The sequence below is a fragment of the Parasteatoda tepidariorum genome, chromosome 8, assembly GCF_982258835.1.
Source record: "Parasteatoda tepidariorum strain Cologne lab strain chromosome 8, Ptep-v5.0, whole genome shotgun sequence".
In the NCBI taxonomy this organism is placed as follows: Eukaryota; Metazoa; Arthropoda; class Arachnida; order Araneae; family Theridiidae; genus Parasteatoda; species Parasteatoda tepidariorum.
The window spans coordinates 49,659,743-49,680,468 of record NC_141762.1 but is presented as its reverse complement, the minus strand read 5'-3'; the positions used below and the strand labels follow the sequence as shown (position 1 = coordinate 49,680,468).

Here is a 20,726-nt window from a genome sequence, read left to right as displayed (position 1 = left end):
CAAAGCGTTTGGCGAAATGACAGTAATCATCAATTTTGTACTTGCTTTAAGAGCACAAACCTACAAATTTATAAATAAATGAATAATAAGATGGTCAAAGCTTTGTATAACTTAATTGGAAGATAAGTTATGATAGACGGGATATTACTTACATCGTGTCTACCATGCCTTTGGAATGCTTTCGTAAGAGAGTTTAATTTGCGTATTTAAATAATGTATTATAAATGCAGGGTCCCGCAGTGGACTGATCGTTAAGGCACGGTTCCCAGCAGATCACAGAAGTCAAGCATCACTGGCTGCGGTCAGTGTGCGGGTGGGTGACCACTTGGATCAGTCTGCGTAGGGATCGAGGGTGTGCGGTATTGATTCTCGCTAAATTGTTCTGCCGTAAAGTGCTCGACTTCCCTCGCAGGTCGTCGAGCTACCGAAGCAGGGGTGCCATCCCCTCCTCAGAGGATCAAAATTGCGATGGCATGTCTTCGGAACATCCTCCGGGATGTTTCCCAGATCGTCGCCAATAGCCCATTGTGCAGCTCTAGTGCGACGTAAATTAATAACAACAACAACTATAAATGCAGGATTTTAAAAATTATTCAGAAATCAATCGCAATAACTGCCGAAGAAGTCTATCACGTATGTAACACTAAATCTAAAACTGTTTGTTTTCAATTGTGGAATTTCGGAGTCGATTTGATTTAGAGAAAGGCTGCTAGCTACTGTGCAAATGGAAATTGATCCTTACATATTCATATCCTTGCACAGAATTAAGCAACCAGTGTGTACATTCAGCAAGGTCCAATTTAAATCTACCATGGCGGAAAGCCCTGATGTTGATTTTGGTGTTGATGCTGTTGTAGTTCATTTGCGTCGTACTAGAGCTGCACAATGGGCTATTGGCGACGATCTGGGAAACATCCCTGAATAGGATCCGAAGACATGTCATCAAAATTTTGATCCTCTGCTGAGGGAATGGCACCCCCGCTTCAGTAGCCCGACGACCTGCATGCGAAGTCGACCACTTTACGGTAGAACAGTTTTGAGAGGACCAATACCGTACATCCTCGGTCCCTACGCAGACTGATCCAAGTGGTCACCCACTCGCACACTGACCGCAACCAGTGATGCTTGACTTCGGTGATCTGCTGGGAACCGTGTCTTAACGATCAATCCACGGCGGGACTTAGGTGTTGAAGTTTGAAGAAAGAGGGAAACTTGTGAGATTCATCCCTGCCTTGTGTTTTTGTGTGGTACTCACATTATTAACTGTTGCTGAACGTTTCATGAAAATTTCGTAAAGGAATTTAATGACTGCTTGGGAAAAAATTTGATCTTTAATTTCTAATACTGTAGGAAATATTATGGGAGTTTTAAAAACCATGTGAAAATCAATAGCAATAATTGCCAAGAAGACAATCGAAACACCGCATGGATTTACGATGCAATCGTGATCGAAAAAACAATTTCACTCCACTTAAATTTACGTTGATATCGACGCAAATCGAGCGGGCCAAAAAATGATTACTTAAATGTGTGATTCAAAACTCTCAGTGTATCGTAAAAATATCGGCGTTTTAAAAAATCATGAAAATATCAATACCAATTAGAGACATCGAGAATGTAAAAACTAAGTAAAAACTCGTCTAATTTTTTTTAAAATTGAAAATTATATTTTAAAAAATACAAATATATAAAATTCTTAATTAAATAAGTTTTTAAATAAAATACAAAATAGAATTTGAGTAACACAGTGGGTAGCACAAAATTAGGGAAATATATTTTGTTATATGCTCAAATTTTTCTTTTTTACATTCGATAACAATGAATTATGTTGATCACTGCTACCGATACGCTATTAATTGAAAAGATAAGTGAAAAAATACTATTTTCGTTCTACGCAAAAATAATGTTAACAGAAACATAATTATTAACGCACTTATCACAGTTTAAGACATCGTGTCCAAAAGCGAGTGATAACTAGAAAAAAAATCTCCTTTGTCTTCATCAACTAAACAAAAGTTTCATTTTCTTTTCTTCGTAATTTTTTTTTCTTGATATCGCTAGGCATTGTGTTTATAATCACTAATGCATCATTTTTTACATTTAATACGCACTATTGGATTGGTTAATAATAAATTAATTATATTATTTATGTATCATCATGGCCATCTGTCAGCTAAGATGCCCCAGAAAACGCTATACCTTCATATCAAATTCACTTTCACCAAGATAAGTAATTTAAAGCTGAAAAATAAAAAGCTTTAAAAAGTCTTATTATGTTATTTATTCATCTAAATTCTCTTTCTTAATTTATTACTCAAATACCAATGGGGGTGGGGATAGAATTTGTCATGAAAAGCAAGTTTCGTTCGTGTCGTTTAACTGAATTCGATGCATTGATTGAAAAAAAAAAAACCAGTAATCCGTTGAGTTGAATATTGACTGAATCCATAAGATCTTCTGGTAATAAATGAAACTCAACGAATCTGATTATTATTACGATCGACAGTAAAAATTGAATTAAAATGAATGATAAAATGCTATTGTCAATTATGTTTGTTGAACTTCAATGTGCAAAATAGAAATCGTTTTATAATTACTTATGTAGCCGAATTAAGAACACTTTTTCGACAAAGCGCCATCGTCATCCAAATGAAGAGCTGTACTTCAATACAAAATTTAAGCTGTTGGACATTTATTCCCATGTATTTAATTAAAATTTTTAAAAAAACTGCAAAAGGGTAATTAGCTACGTATAAATTACGTGAAATTCGTAACATTGTCGGTCATTTCGGGACACACAGCAGTGACGTCTTGAGAAGCCGATATCTAATCTTAATGGACACAGTAAGCCACCTACTGTGTCCATTAAGATTAGATATCGGTAAATGTAAAAATTATGATGTAAAAATGATATGATGTAAAAATTCCCACCATGTTCGATCGGTTCTTATATTCTTTCAAACGCTGACCAAAAATACCTAATTTTAAATCTAAGTTTACCTACAAGTTTATAAATTAAGACGACACTATACCATGGGAGAAATTCTTCATGGCGAAAGTCAGTTTCCCCTAAATAAACAATTTAAAGTTAAGAGGAAAGTGAGTTTAGGTAAAATAAAAGGAAGTCACGAATTTTCAAACGCCAATTTTTTTTTCTTCTTCAAAATATAAAGAAATTATGGCAATCACTCAGGTTCACGCATTAAGGAAGTTATCCTGCAATAGTTGATATTTCAAAAACCATTTTTTCAGTGATTGAATCTTTACGATTTATTTTAGGTTCTCTTGAACTCACTTTTCTCTTAAATTTTAAATACTAACGAAGGGAAGGTATGTACTTTATTTATGTCGCACGATTGTCTGAGAAACATTCCAGAGGATGATCCGAAGACATGCCATCACAATTTTGATTCCTTGCAGATTGCGCCGACCTGGGTGCGAAGTCGAGCCCTTTAGGGTAGAACAGTTTAACGAGGACCGATACCGCGCACCCTCGGTCCCTTCGCAGGTTGATCAAAGTGGTCACCCAGCTGCTTACTGACCACAGCGAGTGATGCTTGACTTCGGTGTTCTACTGGGAACCGTGTCTTTACGATCGGGACACTAATGGAGGGAAAACAAAATTTGCCATCAAAAAGTTTCCTTTTGAGAGCTCATGATTGTAGATACCAGAATTTGTTTATTGTTTTCGAGAAGTACTGAGGTTTGAATTCTCGTAAAATCGGTAAGCTTGCATACTATTCTCGACCTAACGGTTAGCATAATACAATATCTATGTTTGAATCCTGCAATCATCAATGTGTTTGTACATTGTTAACCATAGTATATTTTTCTCCACCTAAACTGGCACGAAGTATTTAGGTCAAAATCTCTGCTATTACTTGTAGTTTGTGAATAATTCTTGATCTGTACTGACCACAGAGCTAAAATATAATTAACATCTCTAGTGGTTATGCAGTGCAAGAATATTTCGTAGTTATCTTTTTTTCTGCTCAAAAGCACACATAAAATAATTTTTTAAAAAATCCTTTAAATAGTGTTGTCTTTTTCTTCTCGATGAGCAGTTCAAGTAATGGATTTGAGAGAACAACGGTCGTTTACATAACCTTGAAATTTTTAACTCATCCCAGAGGACAAGGGAACTTTTGATAGGAACATCACAGACAAAGTTAAAGGTATAAGCATTTGAGTTCACTCGTGTCCAATGTCATCATTGGTTTAGTGGCAAAGTAAATCATCCATAATTCCTTTGCCACAAGGGATATTTTGAGTAACTCATAATGGACCCACCCATTCCGCCTTATAAACGGCATGGCATGTTTATTTATTTGCCATACACTTTATATTATACACGTTTGATACTTTACTTACACACTATACTATTTACTTTCGGTACAAAAAAAACATTGAGATACGAATTAAAAATTTAACCTAGAATCCAAGATGGCGAGAATAGAGGCCACTTAACAGACTAATGCCACCTTATAAGCGGCATGGCACTTTTACTTACTTGGTCCAATGTCACGTACATGGTGGCAAAAATCCTTTTATTTTATCACACATAATTTTGATATATTTGCAATTAATTTAATAGTAATTAATTTATGGTTATAAATATATATAGTTATATTATATATAATTATATCTGGTCAGAAGTAAGCTTGAAAAATTTCCGGGCAGTTAAGGGTTAAAAATTGCGTTCGGAGCTGGTCTGGAGCAATATTTGCATCCCTTCTATTTCTTAATTGGTGCACTGATGATACGTATTAATTCAGTCGAGGTATCATTATAATTTACTAATTATCACTGCTTTCTGCAGCTATTCAAAAACTAGCAACAATTACTTAAGCCGAAAATAGCTTCAAAATCCAATATAAAGTCAACTAAAAGATGATATAGGACACTAAATGAAAGATAATATTTATAAGACACCAGCATAACTGAAGAAAAATGCAACTTACTCCAATCTGCTTTCGTGCGTGACTTTCTAGATGAATATTATTATTTATTTTTAATCAAAAGTAAAACTATCAACAAGTTCGCCTTATCATCTAAACTATTATCACTGCACTTTGTTTCGAAAGAATTGTTCCCTTTTCTCCAATACGCTCAAAGATCTTTGTTCTACGCAAAGTCTGAGTTTATCTATTTGAGATTCTATATAACTATTAAGATAAAACACCGTAGAGTTGCGTAGTAAGTAACTAACAAAAGATTGCAATAAAAAATGTAAGATGTGTTGTAGAAAAGCAGAATATTTGAACATAAATTTGTGAAACACAAAATTTAGCAGGATTTTTTTTCCCTGTTAGTCAAGAATCTGAAGGGGGTTGGGTAGATATGGAAAGCCTAATGCAATTTTGTTTTTCTACTTTTGTTGTAGGTACCATAGATTGACCGAGAAACCCGATGTCGTTACCCCCTAATGACACCTTGAGATGAGAGGAGACATGGTTTTTACTGAAATAATCGTTATTCGTAAACCATTTAAGAGAGATCGATGAAAAAAAGGACATTGTAATAAGATAAGTCACTTTTGGACTTAAATAAGGTATGCTCAGTGCGCAAAATAAAATATAAAAGGAGTTTCTGAATGACTTTTGATCTAATAATCGTACTCTTACGCTCTAGGACTCAATTTTAATGGTTCCAAGGCCCAATCTAAAATATGCTAATTAATTAATTATTTTTTTCAGAAATTTTTAAATTACGAAATGACACAAATCGAATATTTTTTCTAAATCATTAATAGTAGTGGTTCAATTTACGTGGCTTTAGATCTGTCCTGTAAGGCTGTTTTTTCTAAATGGACATATATTTTTTCGGCGAATTTGGATTTAGGCAAGAGACTAGTCGGAAGTTTACCAAAATATGCCACGCAGTTTTAAAGAAGTCGTATTTTTAAATTTTTATTTCTCAAGAACTATTAAGTCTATACCCTTAAAAAAAATTTTACTTTAAAATTACGAAGATTAAATTGGTGTAAAAATTTGTATACCTTACAATTCAAAAAATGCTTGACCAGTCGTAAATTAAATAATACAAAAATAATAAATATTTATAAAAAAACATTTTTCTTTATTTCATTTTTGGATATACACGTTTTATAATCATGCTCAAAAATTTTGATTTCCTCTTTATTTTTGGATATATGGCATAGTGTATATATATAATTTTGAGAGGTCCCTATTTTCAATTATTTACCAGTTTAATTTATTGGAACCCTTGCTTAACCCATATTTTGAGGATCAAGAATACAAATCTGTCTGTTTATTCAGAGGACGTACGTTATCGAGACTAATTTTGTAACTCGAAATATCATCTACACAAACTAATTAGCATGTTTGATGCTCAAACCATAACTTCTTCAGATCCAAAGTACACATTAGAGCACTTCAAATTCAGGGTACCAAAATTAAAAAGTGGGTCACGAACTTTCTTGAAAGAACTTGAAATTTCATAAAATTGATTTCCAATTTAGCTTTATAAAATCAGTTCTGAAGTTTTCACAACATGATAAATAAATGAAAATATTTTTATCCGATATGAATACTTCGAAGTATGTATATTTTTTCAAAATTTAGCTACCACTTTAAAACTAAGTCGTGCTAAGTTAAAATATATCAGGTCTGAGGTGGTTGAGTCCTCATAAATGGAAATCCAAGTATTAGATATAAGAATATAAAAAAAGTTCGCATTTTTTTTCTTATTATTATTCTAAGAACTGTACGCCAAAGTTGTATCGCTTTTTGTCTCATGAGACTAAATTATTGTTGTCATATTTTACATTTTTTAAGCAGACTCAAAACGGGTGTGTCGGAGAAACTTGAAAAGACACTATTTAATTTTTATTGTAAGCCAGGGCTCGAAAAAACTCAGAAATTTTACCCGTCTCCGAGGACGGCTTGTCCAACAATGTACCCGTTCTCCTTTGAAACTAACCCGTAGCTTCTAAATAAATAAAAATATAGATTTCTCTTATTTGTTACAAACATTTACATAAATTGCACAATGAATTAGTAGTTACTAGGATTAAAAATACTAGGATTACATTATACAGTAATAAAAGAAATATTAGGCTTAGTATTTATTTTATGAAATAATTTAAATGACAAAGGTCAAGTTATCTGGAATATCAATTTATCCGAGGGTACTGCGTGTTTTAAAGGAATCAAATATGACGTTTGCTAGTTCCGCAATCAAGCCAATGATTTACAGAGGTTTCTGCACAGAAATCTGAAAGGGGTTCTCTATTGAAGGAGATGTTCATAATTGCGTTCACCGCTTCTTGTTTAAGACTAGTACGTATTGTGTTTTTTTGTAAGTTCATTGCTGAAAAGCCCGGTAGAAAAAAGCTGCAGTACTCCCAGATAAAGAAAATATCAACCATGAGCAGTATTTTGCAAGGAATTAACAGGATTTCTAGATTAGAGGGTCATTTTAGAAGTGAGGCACTAGACTCTTGTAAGATAACAGAAATTGAAAATGTATCACGAACATTAACGGGAAAATGGCAGTCCGCGCAACGTCGGATTCGAGAAATTCGTTGTCCGCGGGGAATTTTTGACCGTCGAGGACAGGTGGTTTTTCGAGCCTTGTTGTAAGCACTATAATGATAAGAAAAACCGATACCCTTTACCCTCAATCATGTTCCATGAATAGAGAGGGGAAAATTAGAGGGCAAGCAGGAATTATTCGAATTTCGCTTAAATTTTGTATTTTGCCATGAAAATTACAATCTTTAAAATGATGTAAAAAATTGCAATTCGAAATGTTTCGACTAGTATTAAAATAAAAAATATTTACTAAAAATCACTTTTTCGCATGAATTTATCTTTGGATAAATAAATTTTATAATTGTGTGCAAAAGTTTTTCGATTCGCTTAAGAAGCTCTCGAAGTAAAATTAACATTAAGGGGTCCAAACTCTGGCCAGCTGTCCTGATCAAACTATTGGGACTACTACTTTGGAGGTCAGAAATCCGACACCGTTGGAGAAAAAAAAGGAAAGATATTCAGAGAAAGTACGTTTTAGTGCCTGATTTCGTAACCTAACCCATCGTCTGCACTAATTACTCAGCATATTTGAGGTCACCCCCTCAAACCATTGAGTTCTAGAACGGGAAGATCCGATCATTAGACCAAAAGTTATTCATTTATTTTGCGCATTGTATATACTAAGCTCATAATTATTAAACTACCAGTCCTATAAACCAGGTTTAAATATCATTTAATTCAGTTAAATAATACATCAGACCTGGCTTGTCTTGATTCTAAAGATACACCCCTTTCAGTTAATTCAGATAACACCTTCTTCCTAGAGCAAATCTACAGACAAGGGAGAAACTTCGGTGTATCCGTATTTATGGGTACACATTTTTTAAAATTATTTTCAGCTTTTCAAGCAATTCTATTTCATATCCCCCCTCCCCAGTTCTTAGGGTACAATTTGGGGAATGAGAGAAGACTTCGATTTTCTTAAACATTATAATTATTACAATAATTAAGTAAGAAAATGTGTTTTTCTTTTCATGTTCCCTCAACTTTTTAAACCCTAGATATTCTGGATTGGGCAGAAAATTAATGTGGTTCATGAACCAATTGTATAACGCATTAAAGTCAATATTTTTTTTTCATTGCAACAATTTTTTTGGCACTCTTTTTTAAACGGTTCGCAATAACGATCAGCAAATTGTATCTCTAAGCACTTTCCCTCAACTAGTCGACGAAAATAACAGTTTTCCCTCTTCGCAAAGCCCTTTTAGATTCTGGTTTATTAAAATTTCGCAAGAACATTTTACAGGTACGAAACTGCTAAGGCATTTCAAAAGGAATTGGTAAGAGCTAATAATTTCCATATCACGGTTATATCAAGAAATATTATGTAACAACATATACTTCCAGTTTAATTACTTTACATAAATAAATATGTTCATCCCCCAAATGAAATTTATCAACACCCATGATGTATTCAATGTTTATCTGCGTGAATATTGTATCGATAACATCACATAGAATATTTATCGTTGTAGATTGTGAACATACTGTTGTCGACAATTCACGACTATCCACGATATATTATGAAAATGTTTTTTATACAAACTATTGTTGTCGCAATGTATAAATAATATCAATGTTTTACAACACATTGTCTAGTAATCAAAGCTGAGAGAAATTGTATTATTAAAACGAAATTCGCACAATTTATAATTGGATACCTGCGACTGACGTCATCATGGCATTCGTCGATTCAGAAGTTAATTGGGTTCGATACACAAATGTGATATCGCATACAAGTATCCAATTAAATTTGGTTTAAAATCACTTGGTTAGGGCTAATTGCGTATTCTTCTTCTCGAGTTTCAAGTACGAAATTGCGAAAAAAATTTTTTTGACATTTTAAGGATTACAATACACTGCAGAAGCTTAACTCTTGTAATTGACTGTAAGTCGAACTAGTTTACTGAGAGCGCTGATTTTTTGTAGCTGTAAAATGTTAACGAATTTATCAAAAAATTAGTTTTCTAATTATTTTTGAACGTTACCTTGCGATTTTAACGTCTCCAAAAATAAATCATGGCATTTGTGGATTCAGAAGCCAATCAGATTCGTCACGCTCGCGTGACGTCATTTACAGATATACAATTACATCCGATTTAAATCACATATTTAGGCATAATCACTTCACTTCACTTCTTCCCGAGATGCAAGTTCCCCATTGCACCGAATAATTTGTAGCCTCATATTGTGAATCGGTTACAGTTATTTCTATGTCAGCTTCTTCATTAAGCAATAATTAAGGATCTTCATTTGCAAAAATCAATTTGTTTAATAAACAATTTTTTACTATTTATGATTATTTATTTACCCCAAATAAGTAAGAAGTGCGCTGCCAAAACGTAGCTGAAATGGTTTACTAAGAAAATCATTCATACTTCGGGTAGCTTCCTTTTTATTGACAATTGCTATGATTTCTTTATTCACAATTCTAAAACTTTACCTGGAATTCAACAAAAATGTTAATTTCTTTATAGTGAATTTTGATGAAGAGCAAATCCTGATAATTAAAGAAAATAATAAACGTATAGAATCCCCATCAGAAAAAAAAAAGGTATTCTACGTTCTCCATGCTAACCTACAGAGAATTTTATGAACTCTATTAAGTAACTAATTAATGTTATGAAATACATATTTTTTTCATTTTTAGTGTGTTTAATTGAACCTAAATAACAAATTTTAAGGTTGTAAGTTTAAAACCTACCAACTATTTTAAAATTTGATAACTACGTACAACTGAACATGCTCCAATTAATAAAAAAGAAGAAAAAAATCAATAGAATAATTTTAAGAAAACCTTTCTACTTCACGTAAAAAGAGGAAATAAAATATTACGTGCAACTTCAATTAAATTGATATATACTCAGTTAATTTCTGGTTCATTTTATAAAAAGTTTATCTTAAAATGTGTTGCAATAATTTTTTTGTGAAATTTTAAAGAAAGCAGATAAAAAAATTAAAAAAAAGCAGTAATTTAGCAGCAGTATAAAAGAAGTTTACTTGATTTTATTATTGTTATTCGAAACCACCGACTTTTCATTTGCTTACTTTACTATTTCATAAAATAATTCTTGCAGTATATTTTAAGATAAATCTTATATAAAATGGACATAAAATCCGGAAAATTAATTGAGAATATATCAAATCGATTTCTTTAAGTTACATGCAATATTTTATTCTTTAGTTTCATGTGAAAAACTATCGAAAAGTTTATCAAATTTTATTTTCTACTTTTTCGTTATAGAATTCATTAAGTCTTGTTCTTAAAAAAATCGAGCTTTATTTTTTCCCAATATTTTCTCATTGTAAATTTGGCACCAAAAGTAACCCTCGATATGAGCTCAGATGTATGATCTGTATGGCATATAACTAGAGACAAACTAAAGATAGGTCTTTTTTAGTACTAGAATACCAATTAAATCAGAAATTAAAATAAGTTACAATAAAAAAAAGTTGTAACAATTAATACTTTCCAAGAATCTGGAGTCAAAGTTGAAGTAAGATTGAAGGGAAGCCTGAAGTCGGATTTAAACGTTTCAAGTACTGACTCCACAGCTCTGACGATCACTACGCTATTATGAACAGAAATTTATTACCCTTTCTAATGGTTTTGAGTTTTTAAACAAAAAACTTTTTCAAATCATTCCATCAAAATAAAGATCAAGTGTAATCAGAACCATTTGGCAAACGATGCTGTCGCTCGAATTCAACTCACTATTTATTTCAAAACTCAACAGTTTATTCAATTTACTTCATAAATCATGTTTTATGTGAGCTAGGTTTCTGCTTTTCCTTTTTGTAGTAACTTCATAAAAATTTTTGCAGGCCATTATTTTCATGAAATATGACCGAACAGATGAAGAATAAACCCATAAAAGAATTTAAAAACTGAAAATAGAAACACTTTTATTGCAATGTAATAAACATATCAATTTAAAATAAGATTAATGTAAGGTCTTGATGATTTAACTATCGTCAAATATCATTAAAATAAGAAAAATATCAGAAATACCACCTGTCAATTGGCAACCATAGTGTCAAACTTCTCAAATCTCAGACTCTGTTATTCTTAAATCAAACTCTGTTACACTAGATTCTAACTCTGTTTCAAACTCAATAGCCCTAAATATTTGATCACAATGCCCACCAATCAAGAGGAAATTTTGTGCCCTGAAGCAATCTGAATATAAAGTTTTTTTTTCTCAATTAATTCTTGAGAAATATATTTCCGTTTTATTGGTTTTCTAGTTACTTTTTTACTGATTCATTTTTTAGAATTTCCTTTAGTATTATAATTCAGTTTCAGCTTATTAAAGTTATATTCATTTCCTTCCTTGAAACTGTAAAATTACCAAGGAGGATTTTTTCCTGGTTCGAAATTCTATCTACAGATTAATATCTGATCAACAATTCAACACATACTGGTAATCTAAAAACTTGAAGCACAATAAATAAATGTTTAACTGAATTTAATAACAATATTAAGGTCTTAATTTAAAAAATACCTTAAAAAGTAAACAAAATCAACAGGCATACGACCTATGGGTTCAACATGGATGAGACAAAATTTATAAAAGGAAAAATAAAGGCTGACTCTTTTAGACTCTGAAATGTGGTAAATTAAAAAACACTGAAATTGAATATATATATATATATATATATATATATATTTTCATAGTGGTATATAATTTAATATTGTGACTAGGACAGGGCTATAAATCGATGCATCGTGAAATATCGATTTAATGCATTTATCGGCAAGCCGATATAATGACTTTCCTTTTAGGCGATGCATCAGAAATTTGATTTAAGCTGCTGATAGTGACTTTCATTTTCGATGCATCAGAAATTTGATTTAAGCTGCCGAGAGTGACTCTCGTTTCAGGCGATGCATCAGAAATTTAATTTAAGCTGCCGAGGGTGACTCTCGTTTCAGGCGATACATCAGAAATCTGATTTAAGCTGCCGAGAGTGACTCTCATTTTAGGCGATGCATCAGAAATCTGATTTAAGCTGTCGAGAGTGACTTTCATTTTCGATGCATCAGAAATTTGATTTAAGCTGCCGAGAGTGACTCTCGTTTCAGGCGATGCATCAGAAATCTGATTTAAGACGTCGTCATGTAAGACAATGCTCGCGGTTTAACGATTTAACATGTGCGAATCCTTGCCTACGCTAATGCTGTCATCGCTCTGATGGAGACGATTTTGATTTCATCTAACTGCGGAGCTGTTGATAGCGTCTAGCTAAGAAGACGATATTAGTTTCGTTATGTTGAATAACGAAAAGCTGATTGAATCAGAACTTCCGGTTTCGTGTGAGGATCAGCAGTGAAATAGAACGCTATGCATAGTTTTTTTAAGCGCCATTTTTGTCTTAGGAAGTTTACTTGAAGATTATTTTCAGCTGGACTTAAGTTATTTTGTGATCGCTGTGCACTTTATTTCGTCGGAATTTAACGTTTCTTGTAAATTATTTCCAGTGAGACGTTTGCTGCTTAGCGATCTTTTCATTGTGCATTATTTCGTCACTTTTTCTTCTTCTTTTTGTCTGTCGGGATTTAACGATTCTTGTCAATTATTTTTAGTAGACCTACTGTTACTTGGCGATCGTTGCGCAATCGCTGTTATCTTCAATTTTCGTTCTAAAATCAATATATTAATGAAAAGAAAATATGAATAAAAAAAGATTCTTCATTGTTTTTTTTTTTAAATTATTGTTTTTCATTTTAAGCTATACAATTTAATAAGGGTATTTTGTATTTAACTTTGTTATAAAAAGTTAGTTTTTTTTAAATTTATTTAATGCACGTGAGTATAATAATTTGATAGAATTTGATTATTTTTAAACAAATAAATCTTCAGTCATTCTTGATTATAAAAAAAATTTGGCTATTAGTTAAAAGAAATATTTTTTTTTAATTGAATAAAAAGTTAAGCAATGTTTTGACGCTTTTTAATAATTTAACAAGAGTACTTATAAGTTTGTTTTTTTAATTTTTCTTAAAATTCTTTCAATACTTGTTTGTTTCATAATTTGTTAGACAGTCAGTATCATTTTTAAACAAATAAATCCTTAGTCGATTTTATTTTCAAAAAAAATTTTTTATAATAATAAATAAAAAACTTTAATTTTTTTTACATTCATTAAGTATAGAATTAGAGCATTAGTTAATGCAACTTTATTAATTTAAATAAATAAATTAAACAAGGTCTAACAATGCTTCAAAAGGACAATGTTTTTCAATTAATAATTTAAAAAATGTTTTACTAAAGTGAACATTTCTTTAGTTTGTTTTTTTACTTTCGTTTTTTTCCCTTTAATTTTTAATGCATGTATGTAAAATATTTTGTTAGTTTTATAATTTTTAAACCAATAAATCTTAAGTCATTTTTAATTTTAAAAAAAATTAGCTTTAATTAAAATTAGCCAAGCATATTTTTAAAAAAAAAAAAAAGCTTGGGTTTGTTTTTACTTAATACATTTTGTTTTGTAATAGATTTATTCCTTTTATTTATTTTTGATAAATTTAAAGACTTCTGAAAGATAATTTTTGAACATATGCTAAATCGCTACGTCTAAGAGACGATGCATCACGATATAAAATTTCTTGCATAGCCCAGTCCTAATTGTGACTAAATGAAAAATGAAATTTCAAGCTTCATAATGGTTCAAAATTAAAACCAGAGCAACATTTTTGTTCAATACATATCCTTAGACAACTTTTAAGAAAGGTAAAAGAAGGTCTAAAAAATAGTAGTGTAAGCTGCTGCTATGAAAATTTTGTTTTGTTCGGCATCCTTCTTTTTCCACAATACTACTAAAAAACATGTTCAACAGTAAACGTTTTTAAATGAAAAATTAAGTTAGAAAAAAGTTGATCAGAAATGATTTAAATTGTGCAATTTCACGTATGTGTTACATGCAAGGAGAAACCTTGTAATCTGAATTTTTTAACTTTGGAAATAGATTCTTCAATAAAAAAATAAAACAAAATAAGCTTAAAAGAAGCTGATAATTATAGTTTTTTTTCACGTACAACAAAACTAAATTGTGTATGAACTCCATACTATAATATAAATGTATAAAAAAATAAACATATTACATTGCAATCAAGAAACAAAGATCAAAATAAAAAAACTAAGATATTAAACCATTAAAATTAAATGGGCATTTAAAAGTCTTTTCAACCTTACCATAAATGAAATGGAAAACAATGTTTTCACTGTAATTTGATGGCCCAGAGAAAAAATTTGCAATTCAAATGTATTAAGAAGTTTTAATATCATTTTCCAATTAGTGATATTAAGGAAAAATTTCGACAGCAAAAATACTGTGACTGAATTAAAAGATTGAAACAAGATTTAAGGAAGTCTAAAAGGATGAATGATTTGTGGACAGTCCCTCTATTTGTACTATCATATGTTTCTCATTTTTAAGAATTATTAAATTTTATAATTATTAAAATAGATGATGTAAGCACTCCGAAAGGCTAAGAAGTGTATCACTCATTAAATTTAGGTATTTAAAGTGTATCAAATACCTAAATTTAATGAGTATTTTCGCAACTTAATAAAATAATTTAATATTAATCCTTACAAGGAATGACTGCTAACAACTTTATTGCTTCAGATTCTTGTATGATGCAAACTTAAAAAAAAAAAATCATTGAAACTTGGCATCTCAGCCTAAAGGCAAAAAATAAATAAATCAAAGATTGAATAAAATAAGAAAATGCCTGTAAATGAAACAGAATAAGTCACAATTCCAGGCCCCTCAAACAACTTCAATGATTACTTCCTTTTCAATACAAAATAACAATTAATTTATAACAGACAAACTTTTAATATAAAAAATTTACATTATCTACAATATTTACAGCATTATATTATAGCATAGCATTACCTACAATATTTATAGCATAATTTTACAACAATATTTACAGATCACAGCAGTTTATTTAACTTCAATATCAAAGATATTTTGGAGTTAAACTACTGCATAGCTCAATTCTTTTAAGTAAACAAAAAACAAAAAAAAAAATTAAGATGTATAATGAAAGAAAGATTTTATTTCTTTAAAAAATTTACTCTTCATAAGTAGCTTATGTGTAAGACACTTGCTGTCTCAGCCTTAGGATCAAATGCCTATAATGGGAATATATGATGAAAAGGAGTAAAAAAAAAAGTTAAAAAATAAATAAATATAATTAAAAAAATAAATAAAGTTAAAAAAAGTTAGTAAAAAGGGAGGAAGAGGTTTAATTAAGAAAATTTTTGCTCCATTATTCACTCAGCAATCATTTTAGGAAAAAGTGAAGATAAAGAAGGTGTACCCTTTCTCATGTAAACTCTGTTTTATTTAAAACATGTTTCAGTGTTCAAAATTGTAGGTACTAAACAAAAATAAATAAAAAAATAATAAAATAAAATCAGAAATATCTGGACAGAATGCTGAAACTGTTTCATTACTTAAATAATAGGCTCTTTATTTACCTAAATACACAATATTATTTACATAGTCAAAAAAATTCATTTTTATACAATCATTTCAAATCAATATATTTTAAAAATATAGTTACAAATTTTTGAATTTCTAGTAGTAAAGCAGTAGCATGTGAAAATTTCCCACTCTATGGCGAATTAATAGGCATAAAATGCTAGAAAAAATAAATAAAATAAACATTAAAAATAATTACATAAATGATTAGTACAAAATTTTGAATTTATTAGTATTTAATATAAAATAGAACAAAAAAAAGAAAAAGTAAAAAAATAATACAGTTTACAGCAAATCATTTAAATGAACTATTGATTTAAATGAACTGAAATTAAATAATCAACTACAATAAACTATTTTTATTAATGTTTGTCAATTTATGGGAACCTTTAAATTGCACAAAGATGAAGAAGAAAAAAAAAAAAAAAAAAAAAGGAAAATACGGTTTACAGCAAATCATTTAAATAAACTATTGATTTAAATGAACTATAATAAACTATTTTTATTAATGTTTGTCAATATATAGGAACCTTTAAATTGCACAAAGATGAAAAAAAAATTCATAATTTACAATTGAAAGAATAATAACTGAATGCCTGCATAGTTTTTTTTATTTTTCCACAAAATGTCTTCATTTGAAAAATAAAATCTAAGCAACTTCACTGTCTTTTTCAATTCTAAAAATCCTTTTAGCAATTTATTCAAGACTATCACACATAACTTACTTAAAATTTTATTGCAATACATGAAAAATTGCAATTACAACAAAGAAAAAGAAAAGTGTATATTTTGCAAATAATATTTTTTTTTCTGTTTTGTTTTTTAAATCATTAAGCACAATTTTGAAAAATTGCAGCATCATAACCCGTATAATTTGTTAAACATTTCTGCATAATATATACATCAGTATAAGTAATATTTGTCTCTCATATAGATGTACTATCTTCACACAAATTAACATTTGAAAATTAAATCATTTGCTAATTGACATAGATATAATATTGTAATAATCATTTTGAATTTAAAACAAACTAAAAACTTCCATTTATTTAACATAGTAATACAATTATTTTTTTGCACTTTCAATTTATAATTTCAATATATCAGTCTTTTAATCATTTCATGATTATTCCTAGAATGTGTTCAACTTAGATAAATAACAATCTATAGCTTTTTCTCTTTCAAAAAGAAAAGAAAAATCTTGTATTGGGAACAATTGAAACAAATTACTATAATTTATGTAGTCATAAACATACATTAATCTTTTATCTATCAATGGTTTTAATTATTATTGTAAACTAAGCTGAACAATTATTGTGATTATGCTATTATTTTAATACAACACTTTTTTGTTCTAGTTTTTAAAACAGTCATAAAAAAATCGCAATAAAAGCCTTCGCCAAGATCCGAGTTCATCCATGCAAGAACAACTAGTTTTAAATTATTCGGAATCAAGTTTCACATTTTAAAAGACAATACTTTAATATACCTTTTTGAGTTTATATTGTAGCTTTGGTACATAGAAAGTGGTTTTTAATTTTTTCTTTTAAAATTCAGCAAACTTTAATTTTTTTTTCTTTCTGCTAATAAAGATTTTGCGATAATCTTAAAACTGATTACATAACTTTTCGTCAAAAATTTCCACTGGATGGTCTTACAAAAAGCCACAGCTTAATGGTAGTTCAAAACTATGCAGGGAATAGACAGTCAATTTAAAGGATGAGTAGCCAAATTATTCAACAAAAAATAAGCACTTTTTAAGCACTCAAAAAATATTTTTCAGCACTTTATATCAAATCATGAAATTTTAAATCATGTAAAACAAATGGCGTTTTCATACACTAAGGACTGATGCTGAAATAGATTGGGGTCAGGGTTGGCTTTTTGCCGGCAGAAACTGGTTTTTCCCATGCCAGTGGCAGAAACTAACAAAACGTCTATATCAGTTCTAGTAATTGCTTAATGACATTTTGTTTAAGTAAACTGAAAAATGTAACTCCATGTAACTAACAAACTTTTTAATTCATTGTTTGTAAATATATATATATTATTTTGTTTATATTAAATATTAAAAGCGCAGTATATCAAATATTTATATAAAATAAAGAATAAAGTAATGCAATAATAAATATAAATACTAGATTTTAGTTTATTATATTCTGAAATTCAGTAATTATTATCATTTAATTCTTAAAATAACTGAATAGAGCTATTTTCAAATAGTTTTTTTCTTTACAAGACATAATTTGCATGGCAACAATCCAATTATTATAATAGTAACAGTTTTAATCTTTGTTGTAAGTAAGAGAAACTGCATCAAAACTTGTCTTTTGTTATAGATTACTGCAAAGTGCAAACAATGTAATACTATTTGATTTTGAACAGTGATAATTTTGTAAATAAATTGTACTTTGTTTAATATTTAATTGTTTTTTCTATGAATTATCCATTGTATGTCAATCTCAGTACTTACTTTTGTGTCATTTTTTGAATTTCTGCCACATATGTGGCAGAAAATGATTTCTGCCAAGCCAGTTTTAACCGGTTTCTACCAGTGGTTTTAACCACCTCAGCAGAAACTTGCCAACCTTGATTGGAGTTGAATTAATTGTGAAAATCAACATCGCAGAGGGAAAATGTAATTTTGAAAAAGGGAAAATTAAGCACTTTTTAAAAACACCTAAAGAAAAAAGCTCCTTTAAGGGCTTTTAAAAAACGAAAATAAGCACTTTATAAAAACACTATGAACCCTGATTAAAATAGAAATAAAGTAAGTTCAAATCTCACCATTTCATCCCCATTGGTAAGAGTAGAGGCAACTGGATTCATTAGATTTCTGCAAAATATCTCTTTTTCTGAACTCTGAGAAGAAAGAATGATGCATTCTTGATCACATAAGAAATCGTTCATTTTCTGAATCGTAGGAATAGTTTGTAAGACTGAAATTTAAAAAGAAAAATTACAAAGTTTAATAAATAAAAATATCTGTTAATTTTTTGTATACAATGCTTGAGCACATTAAAACACCACAGGGTAAAAGTCAATGTTAATACAAAATAAACATAAATAATTTCCAATCAAAATGAAGCAAGACTTAGTGCTATGGTAAAAATATAAATATTCACAAAAATGAATATAAATTCTCTCATATCTTATTAAAAAAACATACCATGTATATAAAAAAGTCAGGGTGTTAAACTTAACTGGTATAAAATATGCATAAATTGGGATTATTTGCCTAAAGCTGACATCTATCATGAGGGGGAATTGAAACATTTTCTGAATATTCATCGAAATACATTCAAATATTTCTAAAAATATTGTATATTTTATATAAGGAATAATAAAATTTAGTTTTCCTAAAAGCACTTTTTTAATCATTTATGAATTTTAATAATTAAAACTTATCTCCTTGCATAAAAAAATAGACAATCTAATAAAATTTTCAAAAAATTATTTATGATAAAAAAATTCAAGTTTTTCTGGCAGCTTTAGGTATAGAATTAATAAATTTTTCTCTCCTTGTTATCAAGATGTTTAAGTCAAGATATAATCTCAAATTAAGACTCAATCTTAAAATTTACACAGAAGAACATATGCCACAAGATATAAAAAATAATCAAAACAACAATTTTTTTTATATATTAAGAAAAGAGTGGCAGCAATAAATTTCACATAACTGCACTTTTTGTGTGAATAATTTAGCACAGCAGAAACCTGAAAAAGCACCACAAATCTGGAGATTTAAATTATTGTACCCTACAAATAATCCTAAAAATGCAAGCACTTGAAGCATATTATATTGCAAGTAAAAATAGTAATTCTCCTTTTTACGTGAAATTTAAATGTCAACTTGGATATTAACAAATACATATTTAAATCATAGGGATTTTAAATATTAGAAATTTTAATGTTGCATAAAAATTAAGTTAATAAATGAATTGCAAACACTAATAAATACAGCATTTAGATCAACTAATTTTATTAACTATAAGCACAAATTACGATGAATGATTAATTATAATATGATATTTTATTATGATAACAAATTATGATATTTATTATTAATCTTATCTGTTTTGTTTATTTTGAAAAGAAAAAAAACGTTTTAACTCTTCTGCCTCATTGAATGTTTTTTATCGATTAACTGATAGACAAAAAATATAAATTACAATATTTTTTCATTTAATGTTAGAATCCCAAATTTAACTTACAATAATGTAAGTCATTTAAAATTTTTAGAAGTTGATTTTTCCATAAATAAAAAATGTTCAAAACATGTAAGAAAGAAAAAAATTAAAATTCAGTTTACAAAAAATATTAATGGTTGAAGAGAACAACAAAAGTAAAAAAAAAAAAAAAGAAGAAGTTAATAATGTTATAAAAATTATTAGAAAATATTGTGCTGATGCATAAGTTCACACGTTTTTAAATTTTTTTTTTATAAATTAAAAAAAAAAAAAATTTTTAATACTTTTTAGCATAAAATAACAACAATTTAATCAATAATGTACTCTCCGTTGTTGTTTACAGCTTCCTCCCAACGTTCAACGATTTTTTCGATGCCTCTTCAGTAGAAATCTCCAGGAAGCGCCTCGAAAAAGTCGTCAAACCAAGCCCGTAATTCGCGTCAATTTTGAACGAAACGACGTGCAAAGCATTTGAAATCGC

The 20,726-nt window shown here is 29.3% G+C and overlaps 2 protein-coding genes across 3 annotated transcripts in view; both read right to left on the bottom strand.

Moving 5' to 3' along the window:
- w (eye pigment precursor family transporter white) overlaps window positions 1-5,128 on the bottom strand; it is a 54,026-nt gene extending 48,898 nt beyond the window's left edge. Inside the window, exon 1 of the mRNA XM_016051295.4 lies at window positions 4,962-5,128. The gene's annotated coding sequence lies outside the window, so the exon portion shown is untranslated. The remainder of the gene's footprint in view (window positions 1-4,961) is intronic.
- Window positions 5,129-16,018: 10,890 nt separating this feature from the next.
- Window positions 16,019-20,726, bottom strand: part of LOC107446928 (uncharacterized) — a 61,830-nt gene continuing 57,122 nt past the window's right edge. For both annotated transcript variants that reach the window (XM_087150278.1, XM_087150277.1), the window contains 2 exons: window positions 18,843-18,994; window positions 16,019-16,215 (listed from right to left, as the gene is read on the bottom strand). In XM_087150278.1, coding sequence (XP_087006404.1) covers window positions 16,189-16,215; window positions 18,843-18,994 — 179 coding nt within the window. In that variant the 3' untranslated portion in view covers window positions 16,019-16,188. The remainder of the gene's footprint in view (window positions 16,216-18,842; window positions 18,995-20,726) is intronic.